The sequence below is a fragment of the Coregonus lavaretus genome, assembly GCF_964263955.1.
Source record: "Coregonus lavaretus genome assembly, contig: HAP1_SCAFFOLD_3418, whole genome shotgun sequence".
NCBI classification, from domain to species: domain Eukaryota; kingdom Metazoa; phylum Chordata; class Actinopteri; order Salmoniformes; family Salmonidae; genus Coregonus; species Coregonus lavaretus.
Genome location: NW_028158853.1, coordinates 45,094 through 62,797, shown reverse-complemented (window position 1 = coordinate 62,797; position 17,704 = coordinate 45,094). Strand labels below are relative to the sequence as shown.

The 17,704-nt window shown below is 47.4% G+C and overlaps 1 protein-coding gene across 1 annotated transcript; it reads left to right on the top strand.

Annotated features, from left to right (window-relative positions):
* Positions 1–478: 478 nt before the first annotated feature.
* LOC311123535 (neuron navigator 1-like) lies at positions 479–13,880 on the top strand (the record flags this gene model as incomplete). Its single annotated transcript, XM_084197783.1, has 8 exons — positions 479–647; positions 11,218–11,453; positions 11,758–11,912; positions 12,030–12,101; positions 12,306–12,502; positions 12,865–12,983; positions 13,202–13,411; positions 13,791–13,880. Coding segments are annotated over 8 exons (1,248 nt in total), but the record flags the coding sequence as incomplete, so codon positions are not given.
* Positions 13,881–17,704: the final 3,824 nt, after the last annotated feature.

Genomic DNA, 17,704 nt, shown 5'->3' with positions numbered 1-17,704 from the left:
GCTAATGTTCCCCTCCACCGCTAATGTTCCCCTCCACCGCTAATGTTCTCCTCCACCGCTAATGTTCCCCTCCACCGCTAATGCTCCCCTCCACCGCTAATGTTCCCCTCCACCGCTAATGTTCTCCTCCACCGCTAATGTTCCCCTCCACCGCTAATGTTCCCCTCCACCGCTAATGTTCCCCTCCACCGCTAATGTTCTCCTCCACCGCTAATGTTCCCCTCCACCGCTAATGCTCCCCTCCACCGCTAATGTTCCCCTCCACCGCTAATGTTCCCCTCCACCGCTAATGTTCCCCTCCACCGCTAATGTTCCCCTCCACCGCTAATGTTCCCCTCCACCGCTAATGTTCCCCTCTCCCTCTCCCTCTCCCTCTCCCTCTCCCTCTCCCTCTCCCTCTCCCTCTTTCCTCTTCTCTCTCTCTCTCTCTCTCTCTCTCTCTCTCTCTCTCTCTCTCTCTCTCTCTCTTCCCCCCTAGGTGTACATAGCCAAGGTGGACCCCACCTCCAGCTTGGGCCTGTCTACAGACTCTATCTACAGCTATGGTATGAATCACATCAGGAGGGTGCTGGGAGGGGAGCTGCCAGAGAGCCAACCCTCACACTGTGTATCCAAGGGGCCCAGCGGCATCACTGTTACACTCAAAGGTAACCAGGATCATAATGGTACAATTATGAATAATGGGCTAAATCCGTTTAAATTCAATCACCGTTGTAGAAGTGCTCAAAGTTTACCTATTTTGCATACCCAACCATACCATGAGACATCCAACAGTTGAGATTGATATAATTTAAAAGCTTACAAACAGGGTTGTCAAACTGTTTTATAATAAATGTTTTAAATATATATTTTTATTAAATATCATCTGAGGTTTTTGTGTTGTTCCCGCCATCGGTTGAGACACAACATGCTCTTGAATACAGGGTGGGTGTCATGTTTTGACTGATAAATGTACAAAAAAATTGAGATTTCAACTTTCAAATGGTAGCACAAAGATGGTTGGAGGTCCACAGAGAAGGTTGACTTGAATGGGAATATCTGTTGTTTAAATTCTACTGTCAATGCTCCATAGGAAACCTATTGAAATCATAGAAATATAGATAATAGAAACCTATTGAAATCATAGAAATATAGATAATAGAATAGAAATGACCAGTTAAGTTGACATTCGACGCTGGGTGGACTGGCAGCCATCTTTGCGGTAGTAATTATTTGTAATAAGGGTAACATGAAGAAAATTGGACCTCTCTAAAATGAAAATGGATGGTCCTTCTGTCATCAAAAATATATTTTACCTAAACCCTCCCTGAACCCGCAAAAAAAAAAAAAGTGACCCTCCCCTATACGCAAAATAATAATTAAAATATACAGTGGATAGCAGAGAACCTCATGGACAGACCAGAGCCTTAGATATGCAGTTTTAGAAACTGTTCTTCATCCTGTAAGCATTACATGCCAACGCAGGAATTTTGATAGCGCACATGGCTGCGGGCCAGAAGGTTGTGGGTTCACAGACCACTGTGGACAAGAGGAGGGGTGGAAAGATCTCATTAATTCTAAATGCATTGCATGAATCTATCATTGTATTTGCAGGTCCGAGAAAAAATAGCCTTTATAAACATTTCATGCATTTCTAAGTAATTCTACATATTAGCAGAATCTTTTTTAATACCACACAAATGACTGAAATTACAGGCTAAGAAGGGACAGAGAGATAGGCCTATGTGTTCACCTTATCATATTTCTCCAATGCCAAATCAGTGTGTCTTGTTTGCAATGAAACTGTCCCTGTTTGCAAATAATTAAATCTGAGACGTCATTAGGAATCTGAGCATGGTACTTTCCAAAGTCAGGCCTACCTTTCCACCCCAGACAGAGTAGGCCTACCGACGCAGAAAAATTTAAGCTTTAACTGCTACTCTTCTTCCGTGTCTCAACCCAACAAGAGAAGGTTCAAAGTATTTCCCTAAAAGCTGTCTGGGTTTAAATATCTACAGTACAGAAAGTCAATAGCTTAGTCAATTGATACTGACAGAATTTGATTACTTCCCAAGCAAAGTCAATTTTTTCTGAATGTCAAAGAAACAAAACAATGATAGCCCATATGCATCGGAGTCACATCTTCCCCAGGTATTTTACCGCTTGTTTCTAGCATAAATCATTGCAGACCAAAGTGCTGTTTTAGATCACTTTATATAATCAAAGCTGTGTTATTTTCTTCAAAATCTTAAGCTAACAAGGGATAGGCCTGTGCTTTTTGCCATTTTCTTTGATAAAAGGTAGGCCTATGGCATATACCCTCTCATACCCCCTCAATTCGAGTCCTTGTTATAACTTAACAGCCCTTCACTGACATGGAGGTAGGCTATTTAAAGAGTGCATGGTAGGTGGAAGAATTGACTGACAAATCTATGGATATAGCAGCCTGTAGCCTAATTTCATCTGTCAAAAAAAGTAGGCCTACCTCTTATTTCTTAAATAGGAAGACATAGGCTGCAACACAAAGCCCTCTTGTAAGTCTAATTAAAATGAAGACGGTTTAAATGAATTATGTCTACTCGAATTTGTCTAATTTCAGCACCGTGAGCTGTCCGTTTCTGATTGATTGTGCCGCGGCTGCTACTTCAAATTTCATCACCACAATGTAAGTTAGTCGAATCTGGCTTATTGTGAGGTCAATTACTCTGATAAATACATCAAGAAACCTATTGTTTTTATTTATTAAATTAGTTGCAATATCCATTGCAGTGTGTAATGCAGCCTAGTTTTATTTACACAATCCCAGCAGCTACCTTAGAAATATAACTTTGCTCTGTGCTTCTCCGAGCATGCACTTTGTAGCTTATAGGCTATTGAACATTTGAGACCACACTAAATAGCCTATAGGTACACTTGATATTGTGCGCCCAGCAGAGAATCAGAGATAAGGGGCAGCATCGGGCACACATCGATTATACACTGAGTGTACAAAACATTAGGAACATCCGCTCTTTCCATGACATAGACTGACCAGGTGAATCCAGGTGAAAGCTATGATCCTTTATTGATGTCACTTGTTAAATCCACTTCAATCAGTGTAGATATAATTTGTAAGCCTTGAGACAAATGAGACATGGATTGTGTATTTGTGCCATTCAAAGGGTGAATGGGCAAAACAAAATATTTAAGTGCCTTTGAATAGGGTATGGTAGTAGGTGCCAGTCGCACCGGTTTCAGTGTGTCAAGAACTGCAACGCTGCTGGGTTTTTCACGCTCAATAGTTTCCAGTGCGTTTCAAGAATGGTTCACCATCCAAAGGACATCCAGCCAACTTCACACAACTGTGGGAAGCATTAGAGTCAACATGGGCCAGCATCCTTATGGAACGCTTTCGACACCTTGTAGAGTCCATGCCCCGATGAATTGAGGCTGTTCTGAGGGCAAATGGGGGTGCAACTCAATATTAGGAAGGTGTTCCTAATGTTTGGTATACGCAGTGTGCAGGCTAATAAGCAACTAATTCTAAAACTGTCAAAGGCTGTCAAAAAGTGATTAACTTCATATCGATTTACCAATGGTAATTTTTCTGAGAATATAATGTTATTTATGGATTTGTATGTAAGAAAAGGGTGACCTTTATCACTCTTTCTATTTAATGTGGCGATCAAAATACTTGTATTTGTTTACGTACTATTAGCTGATTATCACAGTAGAAGTTAGTTTTTTTTTTGTGTGTGTTTCTTTGAGCAACGATTGTTTGTAAAGGGCAAATAAATAGCAGCTTGTGTCTAGCTTGTGTTAGATCCATTTGGGGTCAGCAAACAGTCAACAGACTTAATGTACACCCAAAAGGTCATTTCAACACATGTTTTAGGCTCTGAGTCCGTCTGGCTGGTCTCATGAACATTCACCTCCTTTAGTCCGCTCTGGAATGTCTGTCCACTCTCTTCAGATCTCCTGTTATGTTTGGAAGTTTCCCATTCCCAAGTTCAAAGCATGCCCTTTGTTTCAGAAACCAAATAGTATCCACAACATTCCACACTGAAAAATGATAAAAGGAATGTTTTTATTAAGATATATCATGATTTATGGCCAGGGATCTTACACTATCCAGACATTTGGACTGCTTGTCATGTTTAATACTAACATGTCATGTTAAATATCAAGTGGAATGGATGTTGCCTCGTTATCGCGTCAAGTCTATCTCCCCCTGTCTCTGAACCCTGGTACCCTGTAGCGTCGGGGGCCCTGGTACCCTGTAGCGTCGGGGGCCCTGGTACCCTGTAGCGTCGGGGGCCCTGGTACCCTGTAGCGTCGGGGGCCCTGGTACCCTGTAGCGTCGGGGGCTCAGCCTGACTACCTCTCCCTTATCGCTATGTTTCAGATGACCTTATTATTGACATAAGAGAATGTGTGGCTTCCATCCATCCCCCAGGAGACCCAGAGGAAAACATAAGCTCAGACAGGCATTTAGCTATTAGATTTTCTTGGACCGATTAGTTTTCTTGGACCGATTTAGTTTTCTTGGAGCGCATTTTGAACAGTGATGTACATAGATCCATCCCAGTGTAATCTATATGTATCAGTTAGAGCCCATTAGTGATTTTAAACCACTGTAGAGGTGCAGGGGTAGGCAGTCTGTTCCTCCTGGCTAGGAAGGAATGCAGTAGGGAAGGGTGGGATAGGAGGGGTTCAGAGAAACACCCCGCTGCAGCTTGTGTGTCAGGCAGCTCAGGCATTCCGACCCAGCTGGCCCAGGCCTCAGACACACAAACACACACACACACGCACACACACACACCCTATAAATGTGGGGTGGTATGTCACACTGTAGGGTGGAGGCATGGAGGAGGGAGAGAAGGAATGAGGGAGGAGAATGAATGAGGGAGGGAGAGAAGACATGGAGGAGGGGGAGACATGAGGGAGGGGTAGAAGGCATGAGGGAGGAGGAAAAGGCAGAAGGCATGAGGGAGGAGGAGGAGAAGGCATGAGGGAGGAGGAGGAGAAGGCATGAGGGAAGAGGAGGAGAAGGCATGAGGGAGGAGAAGGAGAATGCATGAGGGAAGAGGAGAAGAAGGCATGAGGGAGGAGAAGGAGAAGGCATGAGGGAGGAGGAGGAGAAGGCATGAGGGAGGAGGAGGAGAAGGCATGAGGGAGGAGGAGGAGAAAGCATGAGGGAGGAGAAGGAGAAGGCATGAGGGAGGAGGAGGAGAAGGCATGAGGGAAGAGGAGGAGAAGGCATGAGGGAGGAGGAGGAGAAGGCATGAGGGAGGAGGAGGAGAAGGCATGAGGGAAGAGGAGGAGAAGGCATGAGGGAGGAGCGAGGGAGGGAGGAGGAGAAGGCGGGAGGGAGGGAGGAGGAGAAAGCGGGAGGGAGGGAGGGAGGGGAAGGCGGGAGGGAGGGAGGAGAAGGCAGGAGGGAGGGAGGGAGGGGAAGGCGGGAGGGAGGAGGAGGAGGAGGAGAAGGTGGGAGGGAGGGAGGAGTAGAAGACGGGAGGGAGGGAGGAGGAGAAGACAGGAGGGAGGAGGAGGAGAAGGCATGAGGGAGGAGAGAGGGAGGGAGGAGGAGAAGGCGGGAGGGAGGGAGGAGGAGAAGGCGGGAGGGAGGGAGGGAGGGAGGGGAAGGCGGGAGGGAGGGAGGAGAAGGCAGGAGGGAGGGAGGAGGAGGAGAAGGTGGGAGGGAGGGAGGGAGGGGAAGGCGGGAGGGAGGGAGGGAGGGGAAGGCAGGAGGGAGGAGGAGGAGGCGGGAGGGAGGGGAAGACGGGAGGGAGGGGAAGGCAGGAGGGAGGGAGGAGGAGGCATGAGGGAGGAGGGAGGGAGGGAGGAGGAGAAGGCGGGAGGGAGGAGGAGGAGAAGGCAGGAGGGAGAAGAGAGAGGAGAAGACGGGAGGGAGGAGGAGGAGAAGGCATGAGGGAGGAGGAGGAGAAGGCATGAGGGAGGAGGAGGGGAAGGCATGAGGGAGGAGGAGGGGAAGGCAGGAGGGAGGAGGAGGAGAAGGCGGGAGGGAGGGAGGAGTAGAAGACGGGAGGGAGGGAGGAAGGAGGAGAAGACAGGAGGGAGGAGGAGAAGGCGGAAGGGAGGGAGGGGAAGGCGGGAGGGAGGGAGGAAGGAAAGGCGGAAGGGAGGGAGGAGGAAAGAGATAGGGAGGGGAAGGAGGCATGAGGGAGGAGGAGGAGAAGGTGGGAGGGAGGGAGGAGGAGAAGGCGGGAGGGAGGGAGGGAGGTAGGGGAAGGCGGGAGGGAGGGAGGAGAAGGCAGGAGGGAGGGAGGGGAAGGCGGGAGGGAGGAGGAGGAGAAGGTGGGAGGGAGGGAGGAGTAGAAGACAGGAGGGAGGGAGGAGGAGAAGACAGGAAGGAGGAGGAGGAGAAGGCATGAGGGAGGAGAGAGGGAGGGAGGAGGAGAAGGCGGGAGGGAGGGAGGAGGAGAAGGCGGGAGGGAGGAGGAGGAGAAGGTGGGAGGGAGGAGTAGAAGACGGGAGGGAGGAGGAGGAGAAGGCGCGAGGGAGGAGGAGGAGAAGGCGGGAGGGAGGGAGGGAGGGAGGGGAAGGCGGGAGGGAGGGAGGGAGGGAGGGGAAGGTCGGGAGGGAGGGAGGGAGGGAGGGAGGGGAAGGCGGGAGGGAGGGAGGGAGGGAGGGAGGGTGGGTAAGGCGGGAGGGAGGGAGGGAGGGAGGGGAAGGCGGGAGGGAGGAGAAGGCGGGAGGGAGGGAGGGGAAGACGGGAGGGAGGGGAAGGCAGGAGGGAGGGAGGAGGAGGCATGAGGGAGGAGAGAGGGAGGGAGGAGGAGAAGGCGGGAGGGAGGAGGAGGAGAAGGCATGAGGGAAGAGGAGGAGAAGGCATGAGGGAGGAGGAGGAGAAGGCATGAGGGAGGAGGAGGAGAAGGCATGAGGGAGGAGAGAGGGAGGGAGGAGGAGAAGGAGGGAGGGAGGAGGAGAAGGCGGGAGGGAGGAGGAGGGAGGGGAAGGAGGCATGAGGGAGGGAGGAGGAGAAGGCGGGAGGGAGGGAGGAGGGGAAGGCAGGAGGGAGGGAGGGGAAGGCGGGAGGGAGGAGGAGGAGAAGGTGGGAGGGAGGGAGGAGGAGAATGCATGAGGGAGGAGGAGGAGAAGGCGCGAGGGAGGAGGAGGAGAAGGCGGGAGGGAGGGAGGGAGGGAGGGGAAGGCAGGAGGGAGGAGGAGGAGAAGGTATGAGGGAGGGAGGGAGGGGAAGGAGGCATGAGGGAGGGAGGAGGAGAAGGTGGGAGGGAGGGAGGAGGAGAGAGGTTGGGAGGAGGAGAAGGCGGGAGGGAGGAGGAGGGAAGGAGGGGAAGGAGGCATGAGGGAGGGAGGAGGAGAAGGCGGGAGGGAGGGAGGAGGAGAAGGCGGGAGGGAGGGAGGACGAGAGAAGGAGGACGAGAGAGGGAGACGGAAGGAGAAGGCAGGAGGGAGGAGGAGAATGCGGGAGGGAGGGAGGAGGAGAAGGTGGGAGGGATGGGAAGGAGGCATGGGGGAGGGGGAGGTGGCATGATGGAGGGGGAGGAGGCATGGGGAGGAGAATGCATGAGGGAGGAGGAGGAGAAGGCGGGAGGTAGGAGGAGGAGAAGGCGGGAGGGAGGGAGGGAGGAGGACAAGGCGGGAGGGAGGAAGGCATGGGGGAGGGGAGGGTGGCATTGTGGAGCACTCCTAGTTGTTTATGAAGGGTGACATGACATGTGATGCGGTAAATCGTTGAGCAGAACATTTTCATGCACATGGATGGACTCCTTGTTTTAACTACAAACATTCAACCTCTGGTTTAGTGTATTCTCACAATGTTAGGAGAAATGGCTTGATAGTTTTGGTGTTTCTCTGCAATTACGGTAGGTCTCTGTGAGGTCTGTGTGAGCAGCTGAATGGAGGACTGTTTGGAATGCCCTACACCCAACCAATCGTTGTTCATTTTGCTAGGATGCCAATGTCCATTTTTGTTATACAGCTCTGGAAAAATTAAGAGACCACTGCAAAATTATCAGTTTTTCTGGTTTTACTATCTATTATTTGCAGAAAATGACAACTGGTCAAAATAACAACAAATATGCAGTGTTGTCAGACCTCGAATAATGCAAAGAAAATAAGTTCATGCTCATTTTTAAACAACACAATACTAATGTTTTAACTTAGGAAGAGTTCAATATTTGGTGGAATAACCCTGATTTTCAATCACAGCTTTCATGCGTCTTGGCATGCTCTCCACCAGTCTTTCACATTGATGTTGGGTGACTTTATGCCACTCCTGGTCGCAAAAATTCAAGCAGCTCGGCTTTGTTTGATGGCTTGTGACCATCCATCTTCCTCTTGTTCACATTCCAGAAGTTTTCAATGGGGTTCAGGTCTGGAGATTGGGCTGGCCATGACAGGGTCTTGATCTGGTGGTCCTCCATCCACACCTTGATTGACCTGGCCGTATGGCATGGCGCATTGTCATGCTGGAAAAACCAATCAGAGTTGGGGAACAATGTCAGAGCAAAAGGAAGCAAGTTTTCTTCCAGGACAACCTTGTACATAGCTTGATTCATGGGTCCTTCACAAAGACAAATCTGCCTGATTCCAGCCTTGCTGAAGCACCCCCAGATCATCACTGATCTTCCACCAAATTTCACAGTGGGTGCGAGACACTGTGGCTTATAGGCCTCTCCAGGTCTCTTCTAACCATTAGACGACCAGGTGTTGGGCAAAGCTGAAAATTGGACTCATCAGAGAAGATGACCTTACTCCAGTCCTCTACGGTCCAATCCTTATGGTCTTTTGCAAACCTCAGACTGGCTCTTCTTTGCTTCTCATTGATGAAGGGCTTTTTTCTAGCTTTGCACGACTTCAGCCCTGCCCCTAGGAGCTTGTTTCGAACCGTCCTCGCCGTGCACTTCACCCCAGCTGCCGTTTGCCATTCTTTTTGTAGGTCACTTGATGTCATCCTACGGTTGTTGAGTAACATTCGAATGAGTTGGCGGTCATCCCGGTCAGTAGAGAGTAGTTTTTGCCCTCTGCCGGTCTGTAGCTTTGTTGTCCCCAATGTCTGCTGCTTGAACTTGTTCTTATGAACCGCCTTCATTGAAATGTTAAGGATGGAAGCAACCTGACGCTCACTTTATCCCTCTGCCAGTAAAACCAGAATTGAACCCTTCTTTTCCTCACTCAAAACTTTCCTTTTCAACTCTTTTGGCATGGTCAATAGTTCTTTTTTGATTAATATTACTTTTGATGTACTATTAGTGTCACGCCCTGGCTCTGGGGACTCTTTAATGTTGAGCCAGGGTGTTAGTTTCTATGTTTAGTTTTCTAGGTTTCTGTTCTAGATCGTTGTATTTCTATGTTGGCCAGGGTGGTTCCCAATCAGAGGCAGCTGATTCTCGTTGTCTCTGATTAGGAACCATACTTAGGCAGCCTGTTGACACTTTTGTATTGTGGGATCTTGATCCGTAAGGTTTGTGTTTAACCCTAGGACTTCACGTATCGTTTATTGTTTTGTTCGTGTGTGTACTCATTAAAAGAATGTACGCTTATCACGCTGCGCCTTGTTCCGCTTCTTATGACGATCGTGACAGAAGATCCCACCAAAGAAGGACCAAGCAGCGTGTTCAGGAGCAAACGCCGGGTAAGGAACTGGAGAAGTTGGCGATGTCCCAGGTGGGCGAATGGTGGTCTTGGGAGGACATGTTCGCGGGCAGAGGGCCATGGGCAAAAGTTAAGGCCCTGGCGAGAGAGGAGGTTCGGCGCCAACCGTGCCGTCGTCGGACAGGCGAGAGGCAACCCCAAGTAATTTTTTGGGGGGGGCACACGGCATGGACGACGGGGCTGCTGGAGGCCACCAGGTTACGGGGGCCATTGGTCATGAGGGGGAAGGAGAGTGTAGAGGCACGGCGAGAGGTACTGGGGTGTGTTACCAGTCCGTCCGGCCCGTTCCTGATCCCCGCACAAGGCCAGTGGTGTGTGTTCCCAGTACGGTCCGGCCTGTTCCTGTCCCTCGCACCAAGCCTGTGGTGCGCGTCGCCAGCCCGGTCCGGCCTGTTCCTGCTCCCCGCACCAAGCCTGTGGTGCGCGTCGCCAGCCCGGTCCAGCCTGTTCCTGCTCCCCGCACCAAGCCTGTGGTGCGCGTCGCCAGCCCGGTCCGGCCTGTTCCTGCCCCTCGCACCAAGCCTGTGGTGCGCGTCGCCAGCCCGGCCAGGCCTGTTCCTGCCCCTCGCACCAAGCCTGTGGTGCGCGTCGCCAACCCGGCCCGGCCTGTTCCTGCCCCTCGCACCAAGCCTGTGGTGCGCGTCGCCAGCCCGGCCCGGCCTGTTCCTGCCCCTCGCACCAAGCCTGTGGTGCGCGTCGCCAGCCCGGCCCGGCCCGTGCCTATTCCACCTGTGCCTGGTCCGGCACCGGTCAGCTGCTCCACGCCAGAGCAATCCGCTCCACTGGTGTTCAGTCCAGCTCCGGCGAGCAGGGCCAGACCACGAGGGCGAGAGAGAGAGTGATGGTCACGCCCGGAGCCGGATCCGCCTCCGAGGCGGAATGCCCACCCGGCCCATCCCCTGTTGGGTTTAGTTGGCGCGGTCGCAGTTCGCGCCTTTGGGGGGGAGGGGTACTGTCACGCCCTGGCTCTGGGGACTCTTTAATGTTGAGCCAGGGTGTTAGTTTCTATGTTTAGTTTTCTAGGTTTCTGTTCTAGATCGTTGTATTTCTATGTTGGCCAGGGTGGTTCCCAATCAGAGGCAGCTGATTCTCGTTGTCTCTGATTGGGGACCATACTTAGGCAGCCTGTTGGCACTTTTGTATTGTGGGATCTTGATCCGTAAGGTTTGTGTTTAACCCTAGGACTTCACGTATCGTTTATTGTTTTGTTTGTGTGTGTACTCATTAAAAGAATGTACGCTTATCACGCTGCGCCTTGGTCTGCTTCCTACGACGATCATGACAATTAGCACTGTTTTTACCATCCAGCTGGTCCTATTGCAAGAGGATAGTGATGACCACAGCAGTGGTTTTTATACTTTTCCTCGTTAAATAAGATTTGTTTCAGGTGATCACCTAATCAGTACCTAATTCAGTAGATGAGGTGTGCCTGTGTTGGAATTCAACAGACACTGGAATGGAATGGCTGTCATACATGTAGAGATGCTGATTTAAGAAAAATTTGCAGTGGTCTCTTAATTTTTTCCAGAGCTGTATTTAATACTGTGTGTTTACACTAAACAGACAATAAAGCTTCAGAACATTAAACTTTTAATTGTTGACGTCTGCGTCCTGCAGGTCTGAAGGAGAAGTGTGTGGACAGCCTGGTGTTTGAGACGCTCATCCCCAAGCCCATGAGCCAGCACTACATCAGCCTGCTGCTAAAACACCGCCGCCTCATCCTGTCTGGGCCCAGCGGCACCGGCAAGACCTACCTCACCTCCCACCTGGCAGAGTACCTGGTGGACCGCAGTGGCCGAGACCTCACTGACGGTATCGTGGTCACCTTCAACATGCACCGCCAGTCATGCAAGGTGGGGACAGGACCATGTGCCATACATACGGCAACACGGTTCCTCACTCCTAGTTTTACAGAGGAGCTATAGGATGTGCAGGGTTTTGTTTCAGCCCAGTACTAGTAATAGACCTGACCCAGCTCATTATAAACTAATCATTTAGGCTATCACTAATCATCAGATGTGTTAGTGCTGGACAGGCACAAAAACATGTACACCTTACAGCTCAGGACCAAGAGAAAGCAGTCATCTGTCATGGGGTTTGTGATTTAACACCATACATCTATAGCATGACTTCTCTCCCTCTCCTCCCTCTCAACAGGATCTCCAACTCTACCTGTCCAACCTGGCCAATCAGATCGATCGGGAAACCAGCACCGCTGAAATCCCATTGGTGGTCATCCTGGATGATATACATGATGCCACTTCCATCAGTGAGCTTGTCAATGGGGCCCTCACCTGCAAATACCACAAATGGTGAGCGGACTAACACACTGAACAGAAGCTGAAATGGAACCTTTTATCAAACATCTATAGCGACATTTCTAGTAAAGGATTGTTTCCAGTCTGAACTGATGATTCTGTCTATTTCAGTCCTTACGTCATTGGAACTACCAACCAGCCAGTGAAGATGACCCCAAACCACGGCCTGCACCTCAGCTTCAGGTAATTGAAGAGACAAATCATGTTTTATTTTTGTTCTGACCCAGCCTTAAACCACCTCTTTGAAGGCTATATCCCTGCCATTAATCTATGCTTTGATGCATATTTAAATTAGGATATTGGCCGTCTAATATATAGGTACATTAGATAATGTGCTTTAGGATATGTACAGCATGTCCTGACCTTTGACCCTCCCCTGACCCCCAGGATGGTTACCTTCTCCAATAACGTGGAGCCAGCCAATGGCTTCCTGGTGCGTTACCTGCATAGGAAGTTGATGGAGGCGGAGGACGAGAGGAGCCTGGCCAACGAGGACCTCCTCAGGGTGCTGGACTGGGTGCCCAAGCTGTGGTACCACCTGCACACCTTCCTGGAGAAACACAGCACCTCCGACTTCCTCATCGGTAGGAAAACATTCTGTTTTAAGGGAGAAATAATACAGGAATGTAAAGTTAGATCACACTTTATTTGGATAGTCCCCTGTGGATGGTCTACAGATCTAAATCTACATACTATACAAAATAAATAATACCTAAAGTTAGTTAGATATTGGTGACCTGTTTGTAGTCTATGGTCACAGACTGTGTGTTTGATTGGATGTGGTCATTGAAAGATATCTTTAATATGATTTATTCTCTCTTTATTTCCTGTGTCTCTGTCTCTGTGTCTCTGTCTCTGTGTCTCTGTCTCTGTCTCTGGGTCTCTCTCGCTGTCTCTCTCTCGGTCTCTCTCTCTGTCTGTCTCTCTTCTCTCTACCTCTCTCTAGGCCCGTGCTTCTTTCTGTCCTGTCCTGTGACTGTGGAGGAGTTCCGCTCCTGGTTCATTGACCTGTGGAACCTCTCCATTATCCCCTACCTGCAGGAAGGAGCCAAGGATGGCATTAAGGTCAGACATGTTTTATTATCCCGGTAGATCAATTATAGCCTGGTCCCAGATCTGTGCTGTATCGCCAATTCCTATTGTCATTGCCACGTCAAGCATTTAGCGTAACTGCATAACCAGATCTGGGACCACCCTAGATGAATTACAGGTTTGTCCTGAAAAAAAGTGGATAGGACAGTGGTTGGGTCAGTGTATGACGGTGTTGTGGCTTTGTGCCACAGGTGCATGGTCAGAAGGCAGTGTGGGAGGACCCAGTGGAGTGGGTGAGGGGCACCCTACCCTGGCCCTCAGCCCAACAGGACCAGGCCAAGCTGTTCCACCTGCCTCCCCCCAGCATGACCTCTGGAGGCCCCGGCCAGCCCAGCGAGGCCTCAGCCAGGCCTCTTAATAAGGAGACCCCACCCAGCTCCATGGACACCCTGGACCCACTGGTGAGACACTCGTCTTCCCATTCATGTACCCTAGGGGTAGGCAACTGTGGTCACGGACGTCCCACAGTGTGTGTAGGATGTGGTTGTAGTCCAGCAACGATACACCTGATTCACCTAATAGTGGCCAAATATGAGGAGCATTATTTGTTGATTAGTTGAATCGGGTGTGTACAGCACGAGCTGGGCTGGAGCAAAACCCTGACACACACTGTGGGGCGCCTGTTTCCCAGCCCTGCTGTAAGGCCTTCTCTGGCCTTGTCTGTGTCTCAATTCTATTACTGTATGTGCTTGGAAGGAATCTTAGTCACCATACTAGTATAGAGTTACATTGAAATGATCTGTCTTTCCTGACCCTTCTCTCCTTTGTCTGTTGTTTCAGATGGCGATGTTGTTGAAGTTGCAAGAGGCAGCCAACTACATTGAATCTCCAGACAGAGAAACAATGGACCCCAGCCTCCCTACACTTTGAACATCAACTTCAACTGTAGACTCAAAACCTAGCACTTCAAATAGCCCTACATATTTCCCCCTATGTGAGCTTCAGTGTATAATATTCAGGAACAAAAACTCTCCAATATAGTTTCCTGCTAATTTTGTAACTTATCTTGAACCTTAGCAAAAAACAATCATACTCCATATGGTTGAATGAGAAGCCGTTTTGTTTTGTTCTGTTGTTTTGAAACTTTATTCAATCATGCCAAGTTATTCCAACAGACATTATAGCGATATATAAAACATTTCGATTTTCTATTTCTGCCAATTTTCTTGAACTAAAGGTTATATTTACAGTATAAAGTCTCTCTTTCTTTATGGAAGACTTATCTCTATCACTGCTGCCCTCAATAGAAACAGGTGCTAATTATCTAGATAATAAGTATTACTCTTTAGAAATTAATCCTCATCTCTCATTCGTCTAAGCAGGTGATTCTTCCAACAGCACATTTAAAAGACAAAAAAAAGCACATTCTTGCTTATCCGCTTTTGCTCAACAACAGCAACATGGCCTGCAGTGTGCCTGTAAAATCAAGTCAGTTTGAAACCTGTTTTCGGCTTATTGGAAAGAGAATGACGGCATGTTGACGGCATGTCAGGTTGTATAGTGTCCTGTTCCTGAATACATATCTATCTATCAATCTTTGAAGGCCAAATCTTAGACATATGCAACTCTTATACATAACCAGGTGAACTGTTTTGACTCTGTGCTCAAACAAACTGAATGCCTTAATACATATATTCCTGATGGTCACCTCAAGATGGACAGCAGTATTCAATCGTGGTGCTTTGCTTTCATAACCATCGCCTCAGAGCAGAGTAGTGCCAGGACATTCACTTTTCCCTCCCTCACATGGTTCCGGGGTGATTTAAAGGTCATCTAACTATATTTTACAGATAACAATATGTTGCAGGTAGGGTAGATGGTGATGATCAGGGTTTCAATGTCAAGTGAGAAAATAGAGGATTGAACAGAGCAGAACACAGATTATTTCCTTATGGTTAATATCTTTCATTATCATTCACGGCAAAAACAACTGTGCAAAATTACAGATGCTGTCATACTCATAACTAAAACAGGGGGGGAAAAATATCAGTACGTACTAATGTCAGCTTCTGTTGTACTAGTCCATCGTTTTGTTGCAGGCAGCATATTTTTTATTTATTTGACTGAACTGACATAGACATATATTTGAAATCTAACTACCTGTTTGAAGAAATAAGGCCATGATAGTACCACTTTCATATAAATCAGGTATTACTAAGAAAGTTATTTTGTATGAATAATGCTTGAGCAAATGCTGTTTGCTTATAGCGTAGATATTCCTCAACTTTTATTTTAAAGATGGTGAGGTATCATCTAATATATTCCACGCAATTATCCAATATTGTTACTGTGCTCAATTCTTTATGTAGATATTCATTTCAGTTTTATCTACACTAGTTGCATGGTGCAAATATCGTATATGCTGAACCAAATATTTTACTGTAATCTTGCATATTGACTGTCTAGTTAGGGGGTCAGAGTATAAAAGTGCTTAAAATAATGAACATGTAGATATTTTCCTCAATGTGTTGGCCATGTAACATCGCAGATCATTTAGGTGCTTTTGAATGTAGCCTTTTTTTACAAAGCTACTCTCTCATTCCTTGCAGAAACATGTATTTAGGCCTATACTCACCCGCCTATACCAAGACGGGTGAGTGAACATAATTTAGAGCTCTCTGTTGCACCCCACAAACCGTTGTGATCAGAGGTTCGCAATGGTGCTGTCCACCTTTTGACTGGTACTATTGCTTTGCTCATCTTTGGTTTAGTTAATGACCATACAGACACACCGCATAAAATGGAAGAAATATTGATTTGCTCATCAGCAACGATCAAGGACCATTTCCCACTTCACAGTCATACATATAGGAAGATAAACTTATCAAAACAAGATAGAAGTCACAGGCAATGTACATTTTTATTTTTAAAAAATGAAATTGTAAAGTAGAGTGGGTTACATTAGTGTTCTCAAAAGATACATTTGGCCATACTGACTGATGCTTAAACAGTGTAGGAGAATGTCTCTGTTTTGGACTCCACACTAATGATGTATAATCCCTTGATCATAAATCACCTGTATATAAACTGTAAAATGAATGTTAAATTGCTTTCTTTGTACAATCGTTATCACAACCGAAAGAAACGTTGCACACTATTAAAGGTCATTATTAAGCAAACTGGAACTAAACCACCATGATAACGTTAAAACATTATTTATTTTTTGTTCTTTTGCATCAAACTGTTAATGAGTGGAAAGTGCATCTGATGACATCAAACTGTTAATGAGTCCAAAGTGCATCTGATGACATCAAACTGTTAATGAGTCCAAAGTCCATCTGATGACATCAAACTGTTAATGAGTCAAATCCATCTGATGACATCAAACTGTTAATGAGTCCAAAGTCCATCTGATGACATCAAACTATTAATGAGTCCAAAGTCCATCTGATGACATCAAACTGTTAATGAGTCCAAAATTCATCTGATGACATCAAACTATTAATGAGTCCAAAGTCCATCTGATGACATCAAACTGTTAATGACTTGAAGTGAATGGCTTTTGCTTCCCTGTGTGGTCACATTATGGCAGGTTTGCGTTTTTTGTCATGAATCTTGTACTGGAGGCAGCTCTGCAGAGTGGTCACTAGCTGGCACAGCCACAAAGTCATTAACTCTAATTTTAAACCTAACCTCTAGCAGGAACCACACTGCTAACCTAATGTCCTAACCCTAACCTTAATAAATTAAATCCAAAAGGGCATTTTTTTTATTTTTTTATAATTTTTTATAATGTAGCCAGTTTTGACTATGCAGCTGGCCCATCTAGCGGAAATCTCTCAGTTCTGCCTCAAAGACAAGACTCATCCCAATAAACGTTAACCTTCCACATTTTTACAAATGGAAAGAAATCCTTGATGAAACATATGTGGGAAAAAATGCCGCTTTGGCCTATCCATTTCACAATGGCACCATGAGACCCATCTGGACCTTCTATAATCTTAATAATTAGCCTCTAACTAAAACATAATTATCATGTAGGCTCCCCATTTTGCCAGTGTACAAACTCTGCATTGTTTTACTATTCAGAAGAGAATGAATATGAGTACGAGTATAGAATTCCCTGTATCTATGTATACAGGAAAACAAATGCCATTCTGTTTGTTCTTCATCTCACTCACTGGTCATTGTGGCTGTTGCTCTGTAGTGGCTGTTGCTCTGTAGTGGCTGTGCTGTGTGTTTGCTAACTATCTGGTGTATCAGGACTATGCAGCAACTTCTACTGGTTTTGGCAATCAGAAGGAAAAGAAAAAGGTTTAAAATTGTTTTAAAAGCTAACAAACCCAGTTCACTTCTGATTTGCATTGCCTCAGTCTTGCAGTAAGTTGGACCAAATGATATGTTACCAGGCAGGGTTAACTATGCCTTAATGTGAATGTTGATGCAAGTGTTGCATTGAGAGGGAGTATGTGACCTTTAAAATGGAAGGGATGCTTTGTGTTATGAGTAGACTAACTATCTGAAGGTTGTTAGAATATGCGGAATAAAAACATTGGTCCCACAAGACACCACTTGACTGAATTAGAAGTGGTAGAACCTTGGCTTTAGATCGCTATACCTTTGACAGTGTAAGCCTAGGTTGTAGAGGTTCCACGGCTTGTTGTCGAAACGGATTAGGCCCTAATTGCAGTTGGGCACAATTGAACTATTATCCAAGAACAAAGTTCATAGTTCAAAATAAAAACGAGACTTTG